At 39.8% G+C, this 26,261-nt stretch overlaps 2 protein-coding genes across 2 annotated transcripts; one reads left to right on the top strand and one right to left on the bottom strand.

The window, feature by feature from the left end:
• Positions 1–38: 38 nt before the first annotated feature.
• On the bottom strand, positions 39–8,582 carry LOC146309664 (NLR family CARD domain-containing protein 3-like). Its single transcript, XM_084744929.1, has 10 exons — positions 8,479–8,582; positions 8,250–8,375; positions 6,453–6,584; positions 6,063–6,141; positions 5,708–5,918; positions 3,740–5,546; positions 3,433–3,606; positions 2,480–2,653; positions 1,775–1,821; positions 39–1,607 (listed from the first exon to the last, which is right to left on the bottom strand). Exons 1-10 carry the CDS (start codon positions 8,565–8,567, stop codon positions 1,051–1,053), a joined length of 3,396 nt encoding a protein of 1,131 aa, XP_084601055.1. The 5' UTR covers positions 8,568–8,582; the 3' UTR covers positions 39–1,050.
• A 3,800-nt stretch (positions 8,583–12,382) lies between these two features.
• LOC146309663 (NACHT, LRR and PYD domains-containing protein 3-like) lies at positions 12,383–21,708 on the top strand. The gene is made up of 9 exons (XM_084744587.1): positions 12,383–12,501; positions 13,289–13,581; positions 14,315–14,620; positions 14,941–15,039; positions 16,317–18,249; positions 19,055–19,228; positions 19,336–19,509; positions 19,613–19,659; positions 20,824–21,708. The coding sequence occupies exons 2-9, from the start codon at positions 13,566–13,568 to the stop codon at positions 21,372–21,374; spliced, it is 3,300 nt and encodes a 1,099-aa protein (XP_084600713.1). The 5' UTR covers positions 12,383–12,501; positions 13,289–13,565; the 3' UTR covers positions 21,375–21,708.
• The last annotated feature ends 4,553 nt before the right edge of the window (positions 21,709–26,261 follow it).

Genomic DNA, 26,261 nt, shown 5'->3' with positions numbered 1-26,261 from the left:
AAACAATCAATCCAAAATCATATTTGGTATATAAAGTTAATCAATTTGGACTTTTATGCTTTGACATCAATTATATGTGGTTTCATCATCATTTAACATTTTTTAACTTTTTGATTTAAATGTCACTTATTAAAGTAAATTTGTTTTATGATGACAAGAGATGATAAATTTAGTTTGTTCACATTAAACCGTCTCAAGTTGTAATTATTTTTCCACAGATGCTGAATTTTGATCATTTGACATTTTAACACACTTGTACTGATCATTCACAGAAACAAATGTTTTATGGAAACAGTTCAGTTTTAGACTGAAAGCTTAATATTTTTTGACACCTTTGTTCCCTATAGAATTGAATGAGTCCAAAGTCCTCCCTCTAGCCCCCCCCCCCAAGACAACTTCAGAACCTACCCACAATCTCAAATAGACCCCTCTCCCCTGGCCTGCTCCTCGCATCTTGTTTATTTTCTTCACGTTCTCATTTCTACATCTGCAGGATGCATATTAGCCTTACATGCTTCCCTTAATCCTAGCCTCCTTTGCTCTTCCATTCATTTAGCCAACTATTATGCAGCTCCCTCGGGCTCTTCCACCTGTATAACAGCAAACCCTTTTTTTTCCCAGTGGGGTAGGTGGGCCTCCCCAGGGGGGCTCAAACAATTTCAGGGGGAGGCTCTGTGAATTGCAGTGAAAAATATTACCCTACTTAGTACATTAGTTATCATTAGGAGATCACATAGAATATTAAATGTGTGTGATTTGGTAAAAGTTATAGTTCATACAGTATTTTACAATTTGTTTCTGTTCTTCCCAGAGTCAGAGACTACTAAATGCCTTTTGCCAGACCCTTGTTAATATATTTGGTCTACTCTCAAGCCGTCTAGCTCAACTGGGGGCACCTTTTTCCCTGCTTTGTGAAAGGGTAGGCCCCCAGTCTCAAGCTTTAAAAACCTCAACTTAGTTAACTAACCTCAGCTCTGTGTGATCCTGTTAAGGCCGAATTATCTAGTCAGCAGTGATAAAGTTTCTCTAACAGGAGGAGATTTTTCCCTCTTACAGAGAACACAGAGACACTGAACAACCAGACTTGTTAGACCTTAACCCAAACCCTGGATAAAGGGGCTCAGTGAATGTGGTGTTGAAGGTGTGGAGGTGGATCAGTGTGTCAGAACAGATGCTGTAAAAGGACAGAGTGCCACCAGGATAGTCTGCGTATACTCCTATTTTGTTAGGGGAAGAGGAGGAGGAGGAGGAGGTGGTGGGAGTGGTGGTGATGTAGGTTGCTTTGTTGTTAAACCAGATAGAGTAACCAATATCAGAGCAGCTCAGACTCCAGGACTCGTTCAGTCCGTACACACAGTCCTTACTGTTCCCTTTCCTTCTGATTCCTCTGTAAGCGACCGATATGTAAACCTTTCCTCTCCACTCGACCTCCCAGTAACAGCGACCAGTCAAACCATTTGTACACAGCAGCTGAGGCCAGTAGTCAAATCTGTCTGGATGATCAGGATATGACAGCGCCTCCTCCAAATATGTTGCCTTCCTGTTGCTGTCAGACAGTCGGATCTTTCTGTGTGCTGTGTTTGCATCAAGTGTGAGTTCACAGTAATCTGATAGAGAGAACAAGATACAATACAGCTGCAGTTTTTAATCTGTTCATTTACTGGCAATTCAACGATGACTCATTACATCAGAGTTTTGAATGACTGATGTCACAGTTTGAAGACGGTTGAATGTGTGCTGCTTTGTTTTCATGAATCAAATTGAAAACACTTACACTTCTTTAGGCCCGGTCTCAACCACTGGACTCCACAAGGCTCCACCCTGAAAGGAGGAGGGGGTTAAGACCAGCACATCCTCTTTCCACATGGAAACATGTTATTCAATACAAATATTTATATGTAGCACCTCTGTCAAGACCCGTCCTCCAGGACTCCTGCCTGTAAATAATCAGGCTATTCTTTTTTTTGCAGTGGAGCTTCCTCTTATTGGCCAATGACTACAATTCATTATTTTCACTTAGTTCATGATATAGTATTATCAGTTTTCAATTATCATACATTTCAGACTCAGTTTCCTCTACCAGTCAGTCAGTAAATCAAATCCTTAAACCTGTATCAACTGGTTTCTTTGTCAACTTCAGTGAAAAGAAGTTGTGAACAGACAATCAGCTATTGGTTCTTCATTCAGTGTCTGCGGCTGTCACCTGTAGTTTCTGTGGTGAGTCCTGCAACAATCTCTTATCAGCTAAGGAAGTGCAAAACAAATGAAAGAGAAAATTACTTGAAGCAAAAATAGTTTTCTCCTGACTACTCCTGTCTGTACTGGGACACAAACATTTTCATGATTCAGCCTTTATCAGCTCTGGTCGTCTGAGGTCAGCTTGGTGTGCCAGGGTCATATGAGCCAGAATGACAGTGTGACAGAAAAAGTTTCCAGCTTCACCTCCTCAAACAGTCTGATGCAGCTAGTCTCTTCATACCTCAGAGTGTCCAGTCCCCAGTGTGGATCCTCCAGTCCAGCTGACAGCAGCTTAACTCCTGAGTCTCCTGGATGATTGTAGCTCAGGTCCAGCTCTCTCAGATGGGAGGGGTTGGAGCTCAGAGCTGAGGCCAGAGAAGCACAGCCTTCCTCTGTGACCAGACAACCTGACAACCTGTCAGCATACAAAAGAACACACGTCACGAAAGCTGAGGGCACTGCATGGGCTGAGTGGTTACTGAAGTACTGCAATACCATAGTGCTGTCGTCTAATGTGGGGGTGAGCTCATTACTCAGTCCCTCCAGGAAGTTGCAATGTTGTGATCGCAACAATTAACACAAGTTCAACCAATTCCCATGAATTCTGCACAACTTGCAATTTTGTCCAATCAGCACAACTTTTTCCCGAATTTGACCACTTGTCATACCTTCCTGCAGCTCCACCAGTTATAGCAGTCCCCTGTGCAAATGTCACTCATGTCTCTTTCAATGAACCAACTCTGTTTTATCATTTTTTCATATTTTTATTTTGTCACAGGTGCTGAAAAGAGCATACAGTCTGTCATTGTTGACATTTGTCAATGCTCTGTATGTTCGTATATATTATATAATCTATAATTTTGTGCTTTCTTGAGTTTGAGCTGCAAAAAGATTGTGCTTCTTTATGGAATACCCCTAATGTGATCTTCATTTACAAATAAAGCATATTTTGTTCAAATTTTTAGAATCTAAAACTTTTTTGGTATGGTTGCTCGAACAAAATGTGGAGCTGCCTTTGATTTTAAGTGAATAAAACAACAGAAATCACAACATGCACCACATTTTTTTTACAAAAGCTGCCAAGAAATCAGGCATTTTAAGCTACAACAATCCTGGGAGAACTGATTACTGTTATGTCCAGTAACAGTCACATTATTACTGGAAGCAAACTCTAGTTGTTTAATGAATCCTGACCTGAGGGTTTCCAGTGTACAGTGTGGACTCTCCAGTCCAACAGAGAGCAACCTGACTCCTGAATCCTGTAGGTTGTTGGTACTCAGGTCCAGCTCTCTCAGACTAGAGGACTGGGAGCTGAGAATTGAGGACAGAGCCTCACAGCTTCTCTCTGAGAGGTTACAGCCACTCAGTCTGAAGATAGAGTAAAAAGGGAATTAAAAATAGGTAAGCAAATGTTAGTAGTGGTGAAAGTTTCTTTTTACTGCTAAAAATATGGCATTTTGAAAACTGTAATGTAAATAAACCCAGCTATTTATGTACTTACAGAGCTTTGTTAGAGGCTTTGACCACCGGCAGCAGCCTCATCAGAGCATTCTCTGAATCAGAGTATTTCTTCAGGTCAAACTCATCCAGGTCTTTTTCTGATGACAGTAAAATGAAGACCAGAGCTGACCACTGAGCAGGAGAGAGATTATCCGGGGAGAGACTTCCTGAACTCAGGGACTGTTGAATCTCCTCCACTAGAGAATGATCATTAAGTTCATTCAGACAGTGGAACAGATTGATGGTTTTCTCTGGAGACACACTGTCACTGATTTTCTTTTTGATGTACTGGATTGTTTCCTCATTGGTCTGTGAGGTACTTTCTGTCTGTGTCAGCAGGCCTCGTAGGAGAGTCTGATTGGTCTGAAGTGAAAGGCCCAGGAGGAAGCGGAGGAACAAGTCCAGGTGTCCATTTGGACTCTGCAAAGCCTCGTCAACAGCGCTCTGGTATAAGTATGTTTCTGCAGTTTTGTCTGTTTGTGTTTCAGATGTCTGGGGTGTCGTTTGCTCTTCTGACATCAGATTCACACCAAAATTAATGAATGTCATATGGACATGAAGAGCAGCCAAAAACTCCTGAACGCTCAGATGTACGAAGCAGAACACCTTGTCATGGTACAGTCCTCTCTCCTCTATAAAGATCTGTGTGAACACTCCTGAGTACACTGAGGCTGCTTGGATATCGATGTCACACTCTGCCAGGTCTGCTTCATAGAAGATCAGGTTGCCTTTCTGCAGCTGCTCAAAAGCCAGTTTTCCCAGAGATACAATCGTCTTTCTGTTCTCTGGATTCCAGTGTGGATCTGTCTCAGCTCCTCCATCATACTTGATGTTCTTTAGTTTAGACTGAACCACCAGGAAGTGGATGTACATCTCAGTCAAGGTCTTGGGCAGCTCGCCTATCTCTCTGGTTTTCAACACATCCTCCAGAACTGTAGCAGTGATCCAGCAGAAGACTGGGATGTGGCACATGATGTGGAGGCTTCGTGACGTCTTGATGTGGGATATGATCTTGTTAGCCCGCTCCTGATCTCTGAATTTCTTCCTGAAGTACTCCTCCTTCTGTGGGTCATTGAACCCTCTGACCTCTGTCACCATGTCAACACACTCAGGAGGGATCTGATTGGCTGCTGCAGGTCGAGTAGTTATCCAGAGGCGAGCAGAGGGAAACAGTTTCCCCCTGATGAGGTTTGTCAGCAGGACATCCACTGAGGTGGACTCTGTAGCATCAGTCAGGATTTTAGTGTTGTGGAAGTCCAGAGGAAGTCGACACTCGTCCAGACCATCAAAGATGAACACAACCTGGAACTCTTCAAACCTGCAGACTCCTGCTTCTTTTGTTTCACTAAAGAAGTCATGAAGAAGCTCCACCAAGCTGTACTTTTTCTCTTTCAGCACATTCAGATCTCTGAAAGTGAATGGAAATGTCAACTGTATATCCTGGTTGGCTTTGTCTTCAGCCCAGTCCAGAGTGAACTTCTGTGTTAAGACTGTTTTCCCAATGCCTGCAACTCCTTTCGTCATCACTGTTCTGACTGGTTCATCTCTTCCGCGTGAGTGTTTAAAGATGTCTTCACATCTGATTGTTGTTTCTGGTCTGTCTGGTCTCCTGGATGTTGTTTCAATCTGCCTAACCTCATGCTCATCATTGACCTGTCCGGTCCCTCCCTCTGTGATGTATAGCTCTGTATAGATCTGATTCAGAAGGGTTGGATTTCCTGCTTTAGAAACCCCCTCAAATACACACTGGAACTTATTCTTCAGTTTAGATTTAAGTTTCTTCTGGAAACTAACTGGAACAGGATATCCTGAATGAACACACAAAGAAGATCAGTCAGTCAAAGAAAGAGACTTGAACATACCATTTCCTTACAAAATGAGTATATTAGTATATTTTGGTCCATCTCTTGAGGCATTAGTAAGTGTCTCACTTATCTAGCATGTTAAATCTTTAGAGAAATCTTCCTACTGTTCTGTAGACAGTCAGCCAGTTCCTCCTGGTTCATTCTCCTCAAAAAGTGCTGTGTGATCTTCAGAAATGCCTCTTTGCCTTTCCTAATCGGCTCTTCATCGTCATCTTCCCTCTGATTCTTTAAGTATTCTGGGTAGTCTGGGCCCAGAATCGTCTGGATCTTCTTCAGCTCATTCTTCACAAAAGTGACAATGTTCTCCTCTAGATGCTGGAACAGAATATTATATGAATCAAACTAAAAACATAGAACTAATCATCAGATCCATGTTGGACAGACTGAAAATCCATTGGTCTAAAAAGTACAGCAGGGAGATTATTTTTAACAGAACATACATATAAAAGTGGTACAGACCACAAATATGGAGTCCGGGTGTGTTTGATGCTGCTGAGGAGACTGACAACTGAGAACTTCAGAGCTCTCCTGGCCAACTCTGTGGATAAATCATGAAGGATTAGCTCAGAGATTTTTTTTTTAATGGGGCAGTCATAGATTGATTTTAATAAGGAAGCTGATGAGCTTTGGCTTTAGCCAGCATACACTTATAATTGCATGCAGAGGCCTGTCAAAAGCATTTTATTAGCTAAGCATACTTAGCTTACAGGTTTAAAAAATATATATCTGGATAAATAGCAATTAAAACATGAATAAGTGATATTTCAATATTAGTAACATTTAACCAACAAAAAAATAATGTTATTTATTTTTTTCAATATCACCCAGCCATAACTGAGAACAACTTACTGTCTGTCAGATAGATGTCCTCGTTTAAATTCAATTAGAGCATCCTTTGACCGGTCACTTCTGAAGGACACACAGCTGAGTTCAGGTTCAGGATCAGGTTCTGATTCAGCCAAGGTTGGTTTCCCATAGATCCTGTTAGAAAGAGAAGAAAACCACCAGGGATGGAAATTCACCCTTCAGTATTCAAATACAGGAACTGCTGGAGAAACTAGCAGGTAAAAGCAAACATAAGCAAATAAACTGTTTCGTAACCACCTAAGGATTTTTAACTGATGAGAATTTGTGAAACAAGTGGTTGATAAACAAGTTTCTGCTCTTGTTTTATAGCTGCATCCTTGTACACTGTCTTGTGGTACCAGATTATACCATCTTGTGATACCAGATGATTGCACCACCTATTTAACATCTGGAGATTTTTAAATGTGAAATGGTTGCCTGAACAGCAATGAGAACAGCCGCTATAAGCCCCTTACATTTTTTTCAAGGACATGCCTTACTGTACATCACACTCACCCCCCCAGGCACAATACTTCTGCATGTCTCCGCCCCAATATGAAGGGCCACCCTAAAGACTTCAGATTGGATCTGCAGTGCAGGTTTTTTTTAAGAGAATTATCAGATCAGGTGCTCCTTGTCCTTCACCTGTTTCCTTATTCTTCATCTGGTCTGTTTTTTTTTTTAAATCTACATCGACTATAATGTCAAACCATTTCTTTGTCGTCTGACACAGTCTGTTTTTCAAGGAACGCAGCATGCACTGCTCTAATTATTGCAGCCCAATGTACTACTTTTTATGAGTCACAGTGTGTCTTTTCTGGCTTTCTCCTCGGACACAGACAGTGCAGCGGTGTGTTCGTGGTACACACCAAAAGTGGAGAGGCGGCGCTCAGCACTGGTAGAAAGCTGGTGAATCAGAGGCATGAAATGTTACTTCCTGATTGCTCCACAGTGGCTAAGCACAAATTAACACCCCCAAACACTGCAGCACTGCCTCATTCTGTCTTAATGCAAAGTTACAACTTCGCAGGTTCCTCCCTGATACTTATCTATGCAAACAGCATAGATAAGTATCAGGGTAGGTGCACACGTATATTATATGACCCATTTTGCCATTTTTTGAATTGAACTTTGAAAGACCAAAACCATGCGCGACTGATCACTGGACAACATCCCCTCTCTCACCTGTTCACTTGTTGTGTGAGAAAAGTCTGACAGTTGAACACATGCTCTCCAGAGAAACACACAGACAGTTGTGTTTAATGTATATGCCTACTTACGCAGTTGTTTTGTAAGTACACCTGGTTGGTCGATGTCATTTAGTACTACGTTGGTTTTGATAGTTTTAATTGCCAACTGAACTGAATAGTGGGTGAAAAAAATCCAAAACATGAGTTGTGTTTTGTGGGTGACTTCATAAAATATCCTGGTGATGAAGAAAATCAACAGATGTGTGAGTACAGAGGTGTAGCTGTGTGTGAGTGTGGGGTGAAGAAAAAGTGAAGAGAAAAACAAGTGAGCAGATTAAAGTAGTTTGTGATTAACAGTAAAATAAGGTGGAGAATGAAGTAGAAGTACAATGGTGAAAATAGGTAAATAGGGTAATGTTTTTATAAAAATCTTTGCCTTTATCCATTACATCCACATTACTTTTGCAATAAAAAATGTCATTGTGTTTATATTTTATGAAAGCACCAATATTGTTGCAATATCGATAAACATTGATAGAGGTATTCAGTTAAAAATATTGTGATATTTGAATTTTTCCATATCACCCAGCCCCAGACGAGAACAACTTACTGTCTGTCAGACAGATGTCCTTGTTTAAATTCAATGAGAGCATCCTTTGACCGGTCACTCTTGAAGGACACACAGCTGGGTCCAGATCCAGGTTCGACAGGGTCTGGTGTGTGCTGCTGCTGTGGGCTTCAGCACAAAACACACAGAGATCTGAATGTAAATAATGGTGGTGTCATTTGAGTGCTGAGCACTGATATGGAGAGGAGTCGTGGACAGATCCTCATCTCACCTCCACGCTCTGCTCTGACTGCTATGCTCCCTGCACAGAGTGGTTTTAAAGGGAGGCACTCCCTCCTTATTGTCCTCACTCTGATCCATGCTGCTCAACTCACACCCATATCAGCTCACAGACTTTCACCTGAAGAAGAAACACAAATCATTCATCTGCACATAAACTGAACATTCTTTACGTAATTTGTAATAATATCAGCTGCTCCTCCACTGATTGGCTGTCTTTTTCTTTTTCATATTGGTGGAAACAGATGTAGTTTTACTATCAGTTCACTAGATGGGGTCATGGAGCTGCAGTGAGGTGAAGAGTAGCACACACAATTGCGTGAGGACCTTTTACATTCACTTCTTTAATGTTCTGTAAATTCAAGACCACTGAAAGTTTCAGTTATGCCTGAATCATCAAAATTTATCAGAGTGCTCGTGATGCAAAAGTTGACTGTGCCAAAGTGTTGCCCACATGATTTTAATGGATCTGAGATCTACATGCTCCACTACATAAATTTTCTAGATTGTACACTGTTCAATACATTTTACTGTATCAGTAAACTGTATATTCAATTATTCACTAAACTCAACTCTTGCACAGATGCCCTATCCAAAGTAATTGCACAAAAGTCCTATCCAAAATTACTGCACAAATGCCCTACACACAGTAGCTGCACAGATGTCCTACCCAGGATTATTTCCCAGCAAATGCCCTACATCAAATTACTGCACAACACATTTCAACTCCTACTGTTAAATAGCTTGATTGATAGTGGGACTAATGTTTTCATTCTATTCCAGCTGAAAAAAACTAGAAAAATAGATTTTTATACATGTTCTGTGCAACTGCATTTCATTGCGAAATCCTGTGTTGCATAATGACAATAAAGCTGAACCTTAATAAAGACCTTAATAATGGTTAAACCATCCAATAAAACATTAACCATAACTTGAGACAAACTAATGGGGCAGCAACTATATTCCATCGCTGAGAACTCTCTGGCTTATCTCACTGTTATATTTTCTATGTTATTCAATCATTAATATGTAACTACTGCTTTAATGATATTGTTGGCTGAGGTGGAGCCACTTTTTTTTTTTTTTTACTATTCTTTAGACTTTGAGCTGGTTTAATATAAAATAGTGATCATAATTTATAAAAGATTCAAGTTTTTCTTAGTTTTGTTTTTGCTTTCCATTTAAAATCTTAGTATGGAAAGTAAGACAAGGATTTCTAAGTAAGTGAAAAGTAGTCTTAAAGGAGAGCCCAAGTGTATTAAGTACAGTAATTGAGTAAATGTACCTCGTTACTTGAAGGTACCAAAACATATAATAAATAAATAAAATGATTCTCCCTTGCAAAAATTTGTAAAGAAAGAAAGAAAAACGTTTCTTCCATTTTTATTGATGATATTTAAGTACAAACAGACATAAAGAACCGGAACTAGTTCTTGTAGGCGTGTTAAGACCTCTGACAGCTCAGTTAGTTACACATTATTTATTAAATTTATTTTAAAAAATAAAAATAAAACATATAAGCTCCTCAGTGCCCCCCGAATACTCCCTATTGTTCTGCCCCTTCTTCGCTTTTAACTACTGAGGGTCAACTAAATATTAACACACCGTGAGATATTTTAGTGGTGGTTATTTTAATTCCGTCGTTCGAGTTTTACAGATAAACTCCGGGTTTGGAGTCATTATCAATCAAACTGCAGATTTTTTGCCGTGTCTAATCTAACCAAGTTAACCACAGCTTGTGTTAAAGAGTAAAACATGTAAAACCTGTTATCTTACCTTCTGCTGGAGGTGTAAATGAAAAAAACAAACTGCGTCACACTTCAGAGAAAGTGAAACTAAACTAGACAGCGCCCAGAGAGGCGGGGTTGGACATGTGGGCAAATTCTGCAGATCGTATAGATTGCAACAGGACTGTTCAATGTTTGTTTGTTTGTTTGTTTGTTTGTTTGAAATCAATTTTTGTTGATCACTGGTAGCTGTCTCATGTTGCAAATAAAGCTTTTGTTCCCTGATGCTGTCAATATCTTCATTTTTAGATATTGTCAGAAATGCACACTCAAGCACCAGGATTGCAAATTTTGAGCCTTTTCTGTAACCAGTAGTTTAAAAAGCTAATTATCGCTTCACTGATTAATATTTAATACTTTATAAGGTATTACATGCAGTTTTCCCCCCTGTTTTTTGCTTCTCATTTTCATTTTTCTTTATGTTTTTCTCACTTTAAGTTAAGGCTCAATTACTGCCATTTCTAGACTATTGATTAAATCGATAGCTCACCCAAAAATTAAATTTCACTCAATATCTACTCACCCCTGTGCTGATGTGAGGATGGGTGAAGATCTCCAGTTCACAAAACACTCCTTCAGCTTCAGCAGAAAACAGCGTTGCAGCCAAATCCAGTACAGTTGAAGTGAATGGTGACCAGTTGTGTAATGTAAAGAAAAGTGGTGGAAAGAGTACTGAAAATCTGTACTCAAGTATAAGTACTATTACAATGCTAAAATATTACTCAATTACAAGTAAAAGTACTAGCATTAGAAAAATGCTTGAGTAAAAGTACAAAGTATTTATAAAAAAAAAAACACTCAGAGTATTAGTTACTTTTAACCGGTGATGTCACCATCACCTCTACAGACTAGGGCTCTAAATTTTCTGTGTTTTGCTTTACCAAGTGTTTTTTCCCTCATTTTGATTGGCTGGGTTTTTTTTTTGTCTGTTTTTTCTCTCATTTCAAGTTTTTATTTCCTCATTCAGGAAATGTCTCCAGCAGACAAAACAAAGCTAGATGAGTTGCTGTGTGACTTACTGTCACAACTATTGATTAAATATCCATGAATACATTTTTAACTGGTTAAATTCTTAATGAAAAATCAATTAAAGATCAGTCATTAAACATACTTTTTTTTGTTTTGTTTTGTTTTTTTGTCCATATGTCCTGGTTTTCATTGGCTTTTTTTTTTTTTTACTACCAAATCACTTTATTGGCTACAAAAATGCAGATAAAAGTTCTGGATATGAATTCAAATTGTACTCAGTACTCAACTATGATTTTAAAAGTAACTAAGTAGATTAAATGGCATAATGAATACTTAAGAACAAGTAAAAATACAGATGTGAAAATCTACTCAAGTACCCCAAAAAACTACTTAATTACAGTAATTTGAGTATTTGTAATTAAGTATTTCCACCCCTGAAAACAAATATTGGCTGATATATAGATATTAGATTTTTTTTTAACTGCCTTACATCGGCGTCTGCATTTACCCCAAAATTCCAGTATCAGTCTAGCTCTAGTTATAATCTTCATGATTGTGGGATCTATTGTTGTATTAACAGCTTTCAGGGGGCAGCCCTGAAAATTACTAACAAATTCCACTGGCAAAATCTGTCACTGTTAAAAGTGTAACAAAAATGAGCTTCTGTTTGGTGTTTACACTTGGGTAAGCTATTCTTTTTTTAACTTGCAAGTACATTTTCATCTACTACATCTTCTCTTTATCTTATCTGTGGCTGAACTCTGCTCTAAGGAAGTAAAACTGGTTCTTCCGTATTCTATCATTAACAAATTGTGTTGTGCAATAGTCTCCACTGGGCTGGGGTTTAATGTTTAAACTAGTGTGTTTTTACTTTAATAGTCCAGTTATGAGTATATGACAGCAGGTGGTCAGTAGTTATGCACTTTGAATCCTCTTCAGCTGATGGAAATTGGAGGCTGCTGTGGTCAAACTAACATCAAATGACATTGTCAAGCAGCTTTAAGTGTTAACACCCATAAACCTTATGTTCCACTTTCTATTGTTGACAGTTATGTAGCGATTGGAAAGAAACCCTTTTTTTTTACGATAAAGTAACTTTTACAAAAATGTTGACTGACAGTAGATATCCAACATCAGCTGAGGAAGCTGCTGTCATTGCGCTGTTCTTCCTGCCCCGCCCAGTTAAACAGAGGATTAAGAAAGATGTTTTCAGTTTTGTTCCTCTTAACAAATCTCGGGGCAAAAGCTTTATCAAGAGGGTAAGTGTTTTTTCACCTTCACCTGAAAAATATTGTATTTCCTAGTGCAATTTTATGAAAATCTGTACTCTAGAGAGGCTTATCTGAATGGCTGGCTGAATGTTTGTGCATTAAATATGAGGAATCATCTGTTACAGGACTTTTGCATTAATGTTCTTGTTGTGCTCCTTTTTGACTTGGAAAAGGGACCGTGAACGTTAAGATGAGATGAAAACATGGACTTACAGGGAAAATATTCATAATAAGGGAAAACATGCTTCCTAACTGACAGAAAGGTGTGTGCCAGACATATGCAAGATTTAATCAACATGTTTGAGCTTTCTGGAATCCTTAAAATGTTTTCTAACCAGAAACAGAACAGAAGTATATTATGTACAGAGGAGACATGCCACACCTAGTGATCTTTGTGTCTTGTGTGTGTGTGTGTATGTGTGTGTGCACAGAACCTTACCAGCATTAGATGTATGAACCTTGAATAACTATGCAACAATAGGAAGTCCCTAAATGCATATTTCCCCCATTTAAATGTTTGTACCAGATTACCCAAAGCATGCCATTGTAAATTTTCAAACACATTTGATAAAGTGGGACAACTGAAAAATGCTTGACAAAAGAAAAAACTAAAACAGATTTTAAACATGCATATTTGGTGCTTGAATAGCTCACAATCCTATATCACCACTGGTGGACTCAAGGAGGGGCAGGGGTGTGATTGAAAACATGCTTAAGTGCTCAGACAGCCTGAGTCTGTCTCTGAAAGTTACTGAACTTGTTTTGAAATTCCCAGGTGAGCCTCCTGGACTGTCAGGTGCCCCGCCCGTTTCTGTGACACCACCGCCATAAAGTCATTTGAAATCAGTCACATCTGTGCTAAACCACAAGTTCTGTTGACCAGATTTAATTAGAAATCCAGCTGTTAATTTGGGACACGACTACTGGATCCATATTAGCTGTAGCTGACCACTACATCTTGACCTCCCACTGGATGAGGCAACGCTCACTTTTATTCTTCAAGTGACTGGTGCTACGGCTCTACAGAGGCCAGTATTGGACTTTGACCATGCATGAATTCCCCTGGAGGTATGTAAACTTAACACAAGCCAAGACAGAACATTAACTCCTTTCTACAAGACACCATAAATACAAAGAAGAGCAACATGTACCACTGATTAAAGTAACAGAACTAAGTGTCTTGGGGTTTACCTAGATTAACTGGAACTACTGTTAAAATACGGAAAACTTGAATATGATGATGTGGACATCCAGTATGTCACCCAGCAATATATGTTCAAGTATTATATTCCATGATTCCTACGGGGGTTTGATGATTACAATGCAGCATTGTCAGTGAAAATATATGGTGTGTCCCCTGGATGAATCTATGATTACTTTACTGCGTCCTTTTGGATTTTAATGTGTCAGAGATAACGTTTATCACTGTAAAGACCACTGTGCAACAGCAAGAGTATCACATCATCATAGTCCACATTGTGGTTAATATGAGGTGGCTGTTGCTGGCAGCAGAATGCAGGAAAAAAGGAACTTAACTTGTGTTGTAATGTTACTGAGGAAATGTTCACATTCCCAAGTATATGCTCTGTGTTTTTTCAGAGGTATAAGCTGTACAAAGTGCAGAGGATGTACATGATACAGTTAACTTCTATGATGTGTTTTAGGTAGTACAGAGTAATTCTGCAGGTCATATACCTAAAACACGTACATTTATGAGATGGGATAAAATTTATTATCTTATCTTCAAGAGAAACTGTGTAATTGACTTTTGGATTAAAAAATGTCCTCTGATTTTTCGAAGTTACGATGACCTCACTTAAAGAGCAGCTCTGGATAACTCTGGAGGATTTGAAGGAGGAGGAATTCAAGCAGTTTAAATGGCTCCTTCAGCATGCGGACATCACGACCACAGTCCTTCCACACCTCCAAGCCTACCCAGCCATCCCTGTGACGCGGCTGGAGAGGGCGGACAGGCAAGACACTGTTGTTCAGATGGTGCAGCTCTATGGCGCCCCTGGAGCTCTGGAGGTGACCAGGAGTGGGTTAATAAAGATCAACAGAAACGATCTGGTGCAGCAGTTACCAAGCATCACCTCACAACCAAAAGGTATGTTGTGGGACAGTAAATTTATGAGATGAGTGATAACTCATTTCTGATAAATCTACTTATTATTTTCATGATTAACTGATGAATCATTTAGATGTCAAAGAAAAGTGAAAATTGTTAATCACAATTTCCTAGAGCCCAAAGTAATGTAGTCAATTGGGTTCTTTTCAGTCAAAAACCCAAACCTAAACCCAAATACTCTTCATTTACTATCACATATGACAAGAAAAACAGCATATCCTTACATATTAGAAGCAAATATCTGACATTGTTGCGTCTCTGGTTGAGGCCCCTGAACATTGCTCTCTCTGTCTCTGCAGTAAACGTTAGTGATGTGGGGACTGCTTCAGAAAACAGAGAAGCTCTCTCAGCTAAATCGCAGGCTTCACCTCGTCACCTTGTCACCAGTCAGAATGAAGGTAAAGCTTTTGTTTGATTAATTTGTTTGTCTTTTTGTCACAGTCCCTTTAGTACGTCTATAGCAATTACAGTATTAAAGTACTCGTAGTATACACAGTAAGAATTTATCTATTTTTGTTTCACTTGATAAGAGGTAGGACAGCCCATACCTTTGTGTTGATCCAACACAATTGATATATAGGAGTATATAGGAGTTTGCAGCTGTGACTGAAATGCCAGCTTCCATCATGGCAGCCTCTAGCCTTCATCCCAGCCTCCTAGCATCTAGTCTGCACCTTGGCCTGCTAGCATCCATCCTGCTAGCTTCTAGTCTAGCCTCCAACAGGCTTCCCAATTTGCTAGCAGTCAGCCTTCAACTCAGCCTGCATGTCAGTTGATTTGGCTCAGGATTGTGAGCCTGAAGCTTTCCTGTCCTGAGCCAGCTAGGCTTCTACATGCCACATCCTGAATTAGCTAGCTACCGGTCTGCTAGCCTGGTGTCAGCTTCAGCTAGTATCTCCAGTTGCTGCTCTGGCTGGGCTGCAGCCATCACCTCTTCTCAACCTGCAACCATCCCCTGGTCCCAAGCTGCAGCAGCCTACAGTGCTCACGCTGCAGTCACCTCCTGTTTGTCCCGGGCTGTAGCAGTCTCTGGTTTCCTTGGCTTCATCAGCTTATCTGCCAGTTGCCAGCCTTCAGTCCTGCTGCCTTGTTGCTGGCCTCCAGCCCTGAAGCCCCCTTAGCAGTCTCCTGCTCCCCTGCTCTCCAGATTCCAGAGGCTTGTCCAGCAGCCCCATTCAGCCTGCAGCCAAATGGTACCAGCAGCCTTTCCTGTGCTCCAGCCTTGTCTTGAGCCTCCAGAATTCTTCCGTGACTGCTGGCCTCCAGAGGGGGTTCCTCTGCATCGCCAGCCTCCTGAGCAGTCCTGTCTACATCACCGGTCTCCAAGTCATCCTTCAGAGTGGCTTCACCAGCAGATTTCCATGAAATTTTATCCTCCTCAGGGTGCATTGTAATGATGTTGGTGACTTTTCATTTAGTGCCATTATCAATACTAAATTTCTATTTGTCCAATATTTCCCATCAGCCTCAAAAAACTGTACCCTGTGTTTAGAGGAGTGACTAATAGTGTATGTTATTTTCATTTGTAGGATTTGTTGGTCCTAACCTCTCCCTATGACCTCTACCACATGCTTTTAAGGGGTTGAGGTCATTTGCATCAATATTGTTTTAAAATTGTCTGAATCTTAATAAGATTATCCTCAGTCTTTTTCTTCTGTTTCTTTGTTCTAAACAGATTTGATGGTGCCAGTTCCAAAGCCTCCACAACCAATCACATCATACCAACAAGTGCTCCAATCTAATCTTCAAAATCGATTTATGTGTGTACAAGAGGGACTATCAGATATGGAAGATAAAAAACTTCTGGATGATATCTACACAGAGCTCTACATCACAGACGTAGGCAACATGCAAACTAACAGGCAGCATGAGGTCAGGCAGATTGAGATAGCATCAAGACAGCCAGTAGGAACAGAGGAATCAATAAAACCCAGTGATATCTTCAAACATCCTTCTGGAAAATACAGACCAATAAGGACTGTGTTGACCAATGGGATTGCAGGAATTGGGAAAACATTTCTTGTTCACAAGTTCATCCTCGACTGGGCTGAAGGAAGAACCAATCAAGATGTGCATCTTCTATTCCACTTCTCCTTCCGCCAGCTAAATTTACTGAAGGGAAAAAGGTTTCATCTTGCCAAACTAATCCATAAATGCATCAAGGAAACCAAAGACATCAGAGAGGAGGCTCTTAATTACATTTTCACAGCACTGCAGATGTCGGGAAACACCAATTACCACAAGAGTAGATTTAAACTTCTGTTTGTGTTGGATGGACTAGATGAGAACCGCCTTCAACTAGACTTCACTGCCAAAGACACTATTGATGTGACAAAGTCAGTCAGGTTAGAAGGACTGCTGATGAACCTCATCAAGGGGTCTCTGCTTCCTTCTGCTCGTCTCTGGATAACCACACGACCTGCAGCAGCCAGTCAAATCCCGCAAGAGTTTGTTGACATAATATCAGAGGTGAGAGGGTTTACTGACCCACAGAAGGAGGAGTATTTCACCAAAAGATTCAGTCATGATGAGATTGCAGGGAGGATCATCTCTCACATCAAGACATCACGAATCCTCAACATCATGTGCCACATTCCTGTCTTTTGTTGGATCACTGCGATAGTTCTGGAGGATGTGTTGAAAACCAGTGAGAGACGACAGCTGCCCGAGACCCTGACTGAGATGTACACAGAGTTCCTGGCGTTTCAGATTAGACAGACAAAAGAGAAGTATGGCACAAAAAAGACCATCTGGTACATCCAGTCACTTGCAAAACTGGCTTTTGATCAGCTGCAGAAAGGAAACCTGATCTTCTACGAGGAAGACCTAAAAGAGAGTGGAATTTTTCTCAATGAAGCATCTGTGTACTCTGGGGTGTTCACACAGATCTTTAAAAAGGAGCACAGGAGGAAGAAGCACAAGGATAAGGGCAGAATGTTCAGTTTTGTCCATCTGAGCATTCAGGAGTTTCTGGCTGCTCTTTATGTGGAACTGATGCTCGTTAACAGCAACAAGAATGTGATGGCTGAATGCCAAGCAACTTCCAAAAGTCTGCAGATGCTTTTCAGCAAAACATCTGCAACTGAGGTCCATATGATGGCTATTGACAAGGCCGTAGAGAGTTCAGATGGACACTTGGACATGTTTCTCCGTTTCCTGATGGGTCTTTCATTGCAGACCAATCAAGAACACCTGGCAGACCTACTGAAACAGAAAAAAATGAGTTCAAGCAGCAATGCAGAAACAATCCAGTACATCAAGGCAAAGATCAGGGAGAATCCCTCTCCACAGACGTGCATCAACCTGTTTCACTGTCTGAATGAGCTGAATGACCATTCTCTAGTAGAGGAGATCCAACGACACCTGATCTGGTCAGGTTTAGACTCTTTCTCTCCTGCTGAATGGTCAACTATGGTGCTCATCTTACTGACATCAGAAAAACAGCATATCAGGTTAAGTGACTGTGACCTCTCAGATGACAGCTATGAGGGTCTCAGCTCCAAGAATCTGCGAGAGCTGGACCTGAGTAACAACCACCTGCAGGACTCAGGAGTGAAGTTTCTCTGTGATGGACTTGAAAGTCTACACTTTACACTGGAATCTCTCAGGCCAGAATACAATCCTATAATGACCATAAACAAAAACTATGAACGCCATTTCATTCATGACAGAAAACTTTCATATACAGTCTACACTTAGGACTGTCAAAATGACATGAAAACTTTATGCTCTCTTTACACAAACACTTCCCTAGTGAGACTGACATAGTTTTGTTATGTTAAGTGAACAAGTTTTGATTTTTCAGTTTATAACCTGCAACCAGCAGTTCTGAATTTTGGCACAGAGGTCAAGTTTGTGTCTGTGAAGGCGTGTATTTGTGTTCATGCCAGTTGTCTAAAAGGGGGCATGGTAATGCGAGTGGCTTATTGCAGTGAAGCTTGTAACTTCCAAATGGATTCACAGACTCGCACAAGATTTTGTGGCAAGGTTGGGAATGAGCCCAAGGACAGGTGATTAACTGTTCAGACAAACCGGAAAAAAGGAGGTGCTGCAGTGTAACAAAAGGGTGTATGACTTTTAAGTTGTTTGACTTAACATGGCCCCTATATGCTGACCACACAACTTTCATAATTCAGTAATTTATAGCAATGAATAATAAGTCTATAACAAAGGCTGTCAAAAAATAAAATTCAAATAAATTTGTTCAAATTGGCATAAAGACAACCCACTTAGCCTAATTCTAAGTTGTTGAACAAATGTTCTTCCATCTATTCACGTGTCACAGCAAAGTGTAAACATTTAACTGGGTACTATCATTATTAATAATTGTATTAAGACTTACCTAAGATTATAATATTATATACAATACATAAATACATATGAAAGTAAACATCTACTTCCATTTTCCTTAAGGTTGAATTATTGCGATCTGTCATGGATGAACTGTGAAGCACTGGCATCAATCCTCAGCTCACAGTCATCTTGTCTGAAACAGATGGATTTGAGTAACAACGACCTGCAGGACTCAGGAGTGAAGGTGCTCTGTACTGGACTGGAGAGTCCAGTATGTAGACTGGAGACCCTCAGGTCGGAATTACTGAATTTGTTTCTAAATGGTGAAAAATGTGGTCAAATCTGCATATCAAAATTCAAAATTCACTGCTGTGTGTGCATGTGTGTGTGATTGTGTGTAGGTTGTCAGGCTGTCTGATCACAGAGAAGGGTTGTGGCTTTCTGGCCTCAGCTCTAAGCTCTAATCCCTCACATCTGAGAGAGCTGGACCTGCGCTACAATCATCCAGGAGACTCAGGAGTGAAGCTGCTCTCAGCTGGACTGGAGGATCCAAACTGGAGACTGGACACTCTCAGGTATGAAGAGACAACAGTTAGTTAACCGATAACTGTCCTGTTACTGTGTCAAGTTAAGAAATATTATTCAAAAATTATGATAACTCAAGAGTCTTTTTTTCAGGGTTGACCCATGTGGAGTGCGCTGGTTAAAATCTGGTCTGAGGAAGTGTAAGTGATTCAGTTACATAGATTACATTTCCATTCAAATTTAAAGGGTAAAGGGAATTTTTCAGCATGGGTCATATTTTCCTATATTTTTGTTTCTCAGTAATTGATGAGAACAACAACTTTTGTTGCTTGTCAGCTGCAAATCAGGCTGTAATGTAATCTCAGGGAGCAATTTTGCCCCTCAAACTATGTCCATTAAAAGTATTTGTTTTTGCCAATGACAGGCTTAGATTGTTAGTCTCAGATCTCAACTACTTTATGGAAAGTATTCGTACAGATAGACTGTTTTTATTGATTAAATCCTTTTTGTTCAACCTGAAACAGCTGTTCTATGGTTCTCCAAACTGGCCAGATTCCATTTCCTGAAGTAGTAATTTTTTTAATTGTAAAACTTGTCTTTCCACTGTTTCAACAGTCATCAACTGTGGTGGTTTGCTTGAAATAAATCTTTAACTGCAGCGAGTTGGAGGTCAAACAGACCAAAGATTCACGACAAGACAAAAATGTTAGTTACAGGGAAAAATCGCAGAGGTGTTAACTCTGTCTCAACTTGCCTCAAGACGGCTGTTTTTGGCAGCCAATCAGCTTGTAGTGAAGTCACCTGGTCAAGACAGGTAAAAAATTGTCAGTAATAGCAGAGTTTTGGCCAAAGGAAAGAGAGGATCACCTCAGTTTGTTTGAGGAACAACCATGTCTGTATGACACAACCCTTCACTCCACAATAGTAACCACACACTTCCTTTTATGTTTTTGCCATTTTATCCATTCTAGAAGTGCAGCTGTCACAAAGTAGCTCATTATTATTTTGCTCATCTATATTTTAAGAAGCAACAAATTATATCCAGCTTCCAAAAAAAAAAAAAATCCGGAAAAGCAGCAGTGCAGACAACTGTGGCTATGGAGATTATGTACAGTCGTGTCTAGCTGCATTTGTGCACAGCAGCACACTGTTAATAGGTACAAGTTTCGAATCTTGTCATGAATTTCTTGTGAGAACTGGGCTTTGAACACAAATGCATTGGAAAAGAGGGCCCAGGTTGAAAAATACCAAAGTTAAAAGTTCATGAATGTGATATCTATTTATTCAATCCTCAGTCATGTGTGTCGTATTAACCAAACAGGTCTGAAACTCCCGCTTGTATTGTGACTTGTTCTTTCCATCAGATGCCTGTGAACTCACACTGGACCCAAACACAGCACACAGACACCTCCGTCTGTCTGATGACAACAGACGAGTCACACGGGGAACTGAGGCACAGCCATATCCAGATCACCCTGAGAGATTTGACGGCTGTTTTCAGGTGCTGTGTAGAGAGGGTCTTAGTGGTCGTTGTTACTGGGAAGTAGAGTGGGATGAGTGGACTATGGTTGCAGTGGCTTACAGAGGAATCAGTAGGAGCGGAGAGGCTAATGACTGCCATTTTGGAAAGAATGAAAAGTCCTGGAGTCTAGACCGCGCTGATGGGTTTGATTTTCTGCACAATAATAGATTTACAACAGCAAGCTTACACCCGGGTAGCTCTACCAGAGTAGCAGTGTATCTGGACTGGCCTGCTGGCACTCTGTCCTTTTACAGGATTTCCTCTGACACACTGGATCACCTCAACACCTTCCACTCCAAATTCACAGAGCCCCTTTACCCAGGGTTTTGGATGGGGCTTGACTGCTCAATTGCACTGTGTCAGATGGAGGAGGGAGAGCAGTCATCTGTTTAAAGAACGAAACAGCTGTTCTGAGCAGATCCTCAGGAGCACACTGGACCTCTTCCACGAGTGGAAGATGCTCCGGGAGTGAATTTCAAAGAGAACAAGTACAGCACTTCAAACACGTTTTGTCAGAAGCAATGAATGAATATTTTGGAAAATATGCTTTTTTGCTGTCTTGGCCTGAGTAAGATGGGAAGATTGAAATCAATCAACATGTGACAAAATCAATATTCAATAATCTTATCTTCTTGTATTATATGTTTATATGGAAAGGAAGCATGACAACACCTTGTTCTGTAACCTTTTACCACCAGGCTTCTCAATAAAAATATTTGAAACAGTATTAGCATCTTTTCCATGCAGTGAGAAATCTCACACATGCACATGTTTAGATGTATATACATGGTTTTCTAAGACAAGCAAGGTGTGATATGGTGGAAGGGAAGTGAAACAGATGTGTTGTTGTTTTTTAAAATCAGCTCACTATTTTATAATGCAAATTCTAAACTTAGTTTTGAAGAATTGTTTTTATGTGTTCAGTTATTTCCTTTGGTGTTTGGTGTTTTGGTGTCATTTAATTGTGTAATGTCTTTTTCATTTTATTCTGTTGGCTATTGTGAAGCAGGTCCGTCTTTTTTCAGCATTCGGTTAATACAGAAAAACAAGTAAACAAACAGACTGAATTGAATAATTGAATGAACCGATGATACACGGACCGAAGCGCTTTGTGAACTCTTAGATATCTGCTTTAAATTAAATCATTTTAATTATCTTTCCAACGTTTGATGATGATAATAAAGGTGCAGTGCAATCAAATGTGCTTATCATGTTACATGACTGTGGTTGATTATTAAGATGTACCCTTTGGGTTGTATCCTATCTGAGTCTGCTCAGTACAGATTTCTGGAGTTTTTAACTGTTTGCTTGTTTAGTGTAACTGTTTTACCCTCAAATGATGTAATAGATGCTCTCTACTACCAGATGGCGCTGTGGTCCAAAGAACTGAAAGGTGCAGTTAAACTTGTAAACCTCCTGTGCTTTGTTTTTTTTTTTAAATCACAGTCAAGAAAACAGATGATTTTAAAGTTGTTATGACAGATCTGTCTTATTATAAGACATGCATATTGTGTATGTTTTGTTGTTGTTGTTGTTGTTGTTGTTGTTTTTTTGTCCCTGCATTTTTATTGTCATATACCCCTCATGACAATGGCTTTCAACCTGGGGGTCAGAGCCCCCAGATGGTTGTGGAGAAAAAAATAAAATAAAATACTCTGGCAAGCAGCGTGGAATGAGAGCCAAGAAGCAACTCTTAGCAACATCAGCCCCTTAAAGTCATTCAATATAAAGGACAAGCAGCCAAAGAAAAGTACAGCTGGCCTCAAGAAATGTAACAGCCACTAATGGTATAAAACTATAGTATATTATAAATATATTTAATACATTTTTAATATGATGTTTGATCTTGAAGAAGGTTATCATTTTCAATTTACATTATCAAAATAAAAAGGAATATATGGAGCCAGAGAGGACAACACTAAAACTATAAACCAGCACAAAAATGAACAACATAAATGACAGTGTTCTGAACAGACACAAGCACTAACAAATACTAACATTTCCATTTTGTAACATAAAATAGAAAACTTAACAAACAGCCTGAAATGACTCAGGCAGAGATCATGTTCATGGATGATTTTTAAGTATTAAAGTTTCTTTCATGCTACGTTTAGTTATGTTGCTGACCTTGACCTCTGATGTATCCTGTGTTTTCCTAAAAGTTATAGCAAGTAGCAGCTAGTAGGAAATACACCATTACCTTGAATAAATGACTGATTTCTCTCAGTCTCTGGGTGATCATTGCTGGAAACATTTGGGATAATGTAAGTACACCGCTCAACAAAATATGAAACATATGGCCAATGTTTTTAGACATTTTCATGCAGAAATGTGACATATTATAGTTTTATAATAGCCTCTCAAGATTCACAAAGACCAATCTCATGTTTTTTTTTTCTTTTTTGATCCATTCATCTGTCACAACTGTCCCGCGTAAGTGCCAGTCTACACTCATGTTCACAGCCAATCAGGGCACAGTGGTAGCAGCCAATCACAAACAAACAAAAAAAATGCAGCCGCAACAGTGAAATGACTCTGTTAAAACCATTGTGCAAAGTTAGCAGCTAGCTTATGAACATGGGCAAACATTTAGCAGCTAAAGAATCAGACGTTTGTCAAGAGTTGTTGGAAGCCAAATGAGAAGAGCTCAAGTAAAAGTAGAGTAAATATTGAAGTTAGATTTGTCTGGTGGCCAGCAACACAACTGAATGCTAATGTTGCTGCACTAACACGATAACATACATAATAACAACTTCATGTGGTGTTAATTATGTCATTGTTGAATGCCAAAAAAATAACTGAGTCTCCTTTAAATATAGGATTCAAGGCACCTAGAAACAGCCAACCAAAGCTTCTACCACCACTACTAAAAGTACTGTTATCACTACAAACACTGTGTTTTACATATCCTTCACCCAGTGCACCTATTAAGCGCCGTGCTTAAGCAGCAGAGACAAGCCTGCTACTGTTTTGGAATTAATCTTTAAATATGGAGTAAAGATTATGTTCTCCATAATGCATTAGTTCCCTCCACTGGTAAATTTAAGCAGTTTAAGAGCTACTTCACTTTGATTTGCCAATCTAACACCGCATGTGTGTGTGTGAAACATGTTATCTGCAGAACATGTTTGCTTCATATCTCCTAATCGACTCCTCATCACTCACTCACCAGTCTTTCCCGACCTTCCTCTCTTTACTGTTGATACAGCTGTGTGCATTTTAAATTTACCTGATAAATCCAATCAATCCACTGCCACACCATAACTCCTAAATAAAGAACTCTTCCATCCTCTTTGAAAGCCTTTGTGAACATGATCTGGTAAATACAATCAATCAAATGATGCCGGTCTGGACTTTCTTATGCTTTGAAAATAACTGTAACAACAGTCTTTCACCAAACAGTCACCAGGCTAGTAGAAAAGCTATCAGTTCTCATGTATTGACTGGGATACAGTGTAGGGCATGAGCTCAGAGATTGTGCGTGTGTGTGTGTGTGTGTGTGTGCGTGTGTGTTTAGGTGTGTACACATGTGTGTGTGGTGTGTTCAGGGAGGCCCAGCTGAATATCCCCCACAGACCTTATAGGCTAAGCAGTAAAAAACAAAAATATTCTTATTTGCTTTCTTGCTGAGTGTTAGATGAGTACTGTTCTCAAGTTTGTATGGTAAATATGAAGCTTGTGCCTGCAGCCGGGTAGCTTAGCTTTGACTTTGAGTCCTGCATGGGTTCTTTCTTTCACCCACAAAGCGGCCCGTTACCCACAAATATCTACAAGTCATATCTGGACCTGCACAGAACTGTTAAGTCTTGCAGCCTCACCCATGATTAAACACACTCATTTCTCATTTGCACCTGTCCTCCTATCAGAGACTGGGTCTAACACTTTCTGGCACTTTTTTTACAAGCAGTGAGACCACTAACAATGTCATTCTCACAGTCTCTGATCATGCCAAATTTCTCTGCCAGACTTGGCCATCGACGATGTGTTATTCACCACTGGCTTTTGCCATTTTAGTGAGCAACTAACCAACATTGCTGTTGGATCAGACAATGACGTCCCATCATTTGGCCAGATGTGGGGTCAAAACTTGCACTGTAGGCTTTCGCAATAATAAAAAAAAATCCTGATTAGGCTTGATATTATTGTGTCTTTAAATGTCAAAAACACTGCACAATAATTTCTGACTTTTTTTTTTAAGAAAAAAGCCCTATTAGGCTATTGTATTTAATGTGATATATTATTGTTCTCACCTGCTGCCTGCCCGCAATTAGTTCATTTTCCCCTGCCAGATTAATTTATCTAAATATATTTTATACCCGCGACACAACTTTTTTGTGCGTTACCCAGCCTGGTGCAGATCAGCTAGCTTTGTCAAAGATAACAAAATTAACCAGGCAACACCTCTAAGGCTTCCCAAGATTATTTGATAAGGCCTATAGGGAATTAGGTTTGTCAGTTTTAAAAAATGGGTCCCCAGAATAAAGGTCTGGGAAACAATGCTCTAGAGAGCAAATAAGAGTATTTTCCAAAATGTCTAATTATTCCATTAAAAGTCTATTGCCAAAATATGACAGAAATGGGAAGTAAGAATGTATCATCACCTGAAAATGAGAATTGTTGTGTTTTTGTTACGTTAGAATGACCTGTTGCATCACCATCACCATTTTGCGCACTTCACTGCCACTGTTTCTCCTACATGTTTGGAAGGGGAGAGTAAGATGAGTTTGCATGTAAGCTAACCTTAAAATTTAAATTCTTTATGTTTTATAGTAACGAAGGTCATTATTGGACAGATCATACAAAGTACCTGAAGATGAAAAGAAAAATGCATGTAATTACTTGTTAATTTAGCCTGCTTTCATCCTCCCCCTTTCTCTTATGTGAAAACAATACTCTGAATAGTACTGAGTGCAATTAGCCAAAACAAAGAAGCATTTATTTCATGGAAGTGATCCCAAGCCATGATGCAATGGGAAATTAGCACCATCTATCTAATTCTGACACAAATTCAATACACATCTTAAAACATTTCAGTCAACTGAGCTACATTTTACAAGGCAGTGTCTTATTAACATTCATTCCTGTTTCAATCCAGTAACACACAGGTGTAAATTCTCTAGACGTGCATCGATGAATTGCAAGGTTTCACATGCAGCCACCCAAACACATTCACTGCACACATTAAAATACGCTCACACCAGACACTGCATACAGACATATCTCTCTCTCTCTAAGCCCCCAGCAAGGCAAAGGCTTCTACAGCAAATGATTGAACGATCT

This window comes from Lutjanus erythropterus, chromosome 19 (genome assembly GCF_056507025.1).
Source record: "Lutjanus erythropterus isolate fLutEry1 chromosome 19, fLutEry1.hap2, whole genome shotgun sequence".
NCBI classification, from domain to species: domain Eukaryota; kingdom Metazoa; phylum Chordata; class Actinopteri; order Lutjaniformes; family Lutjanidae; genus Lutjanus; species Lutjanus erythropterus.
Note: the sequence above shows the minus strand (reverse complement) of the source record. Positions and strands in the feature narration are given on the sequence as shown.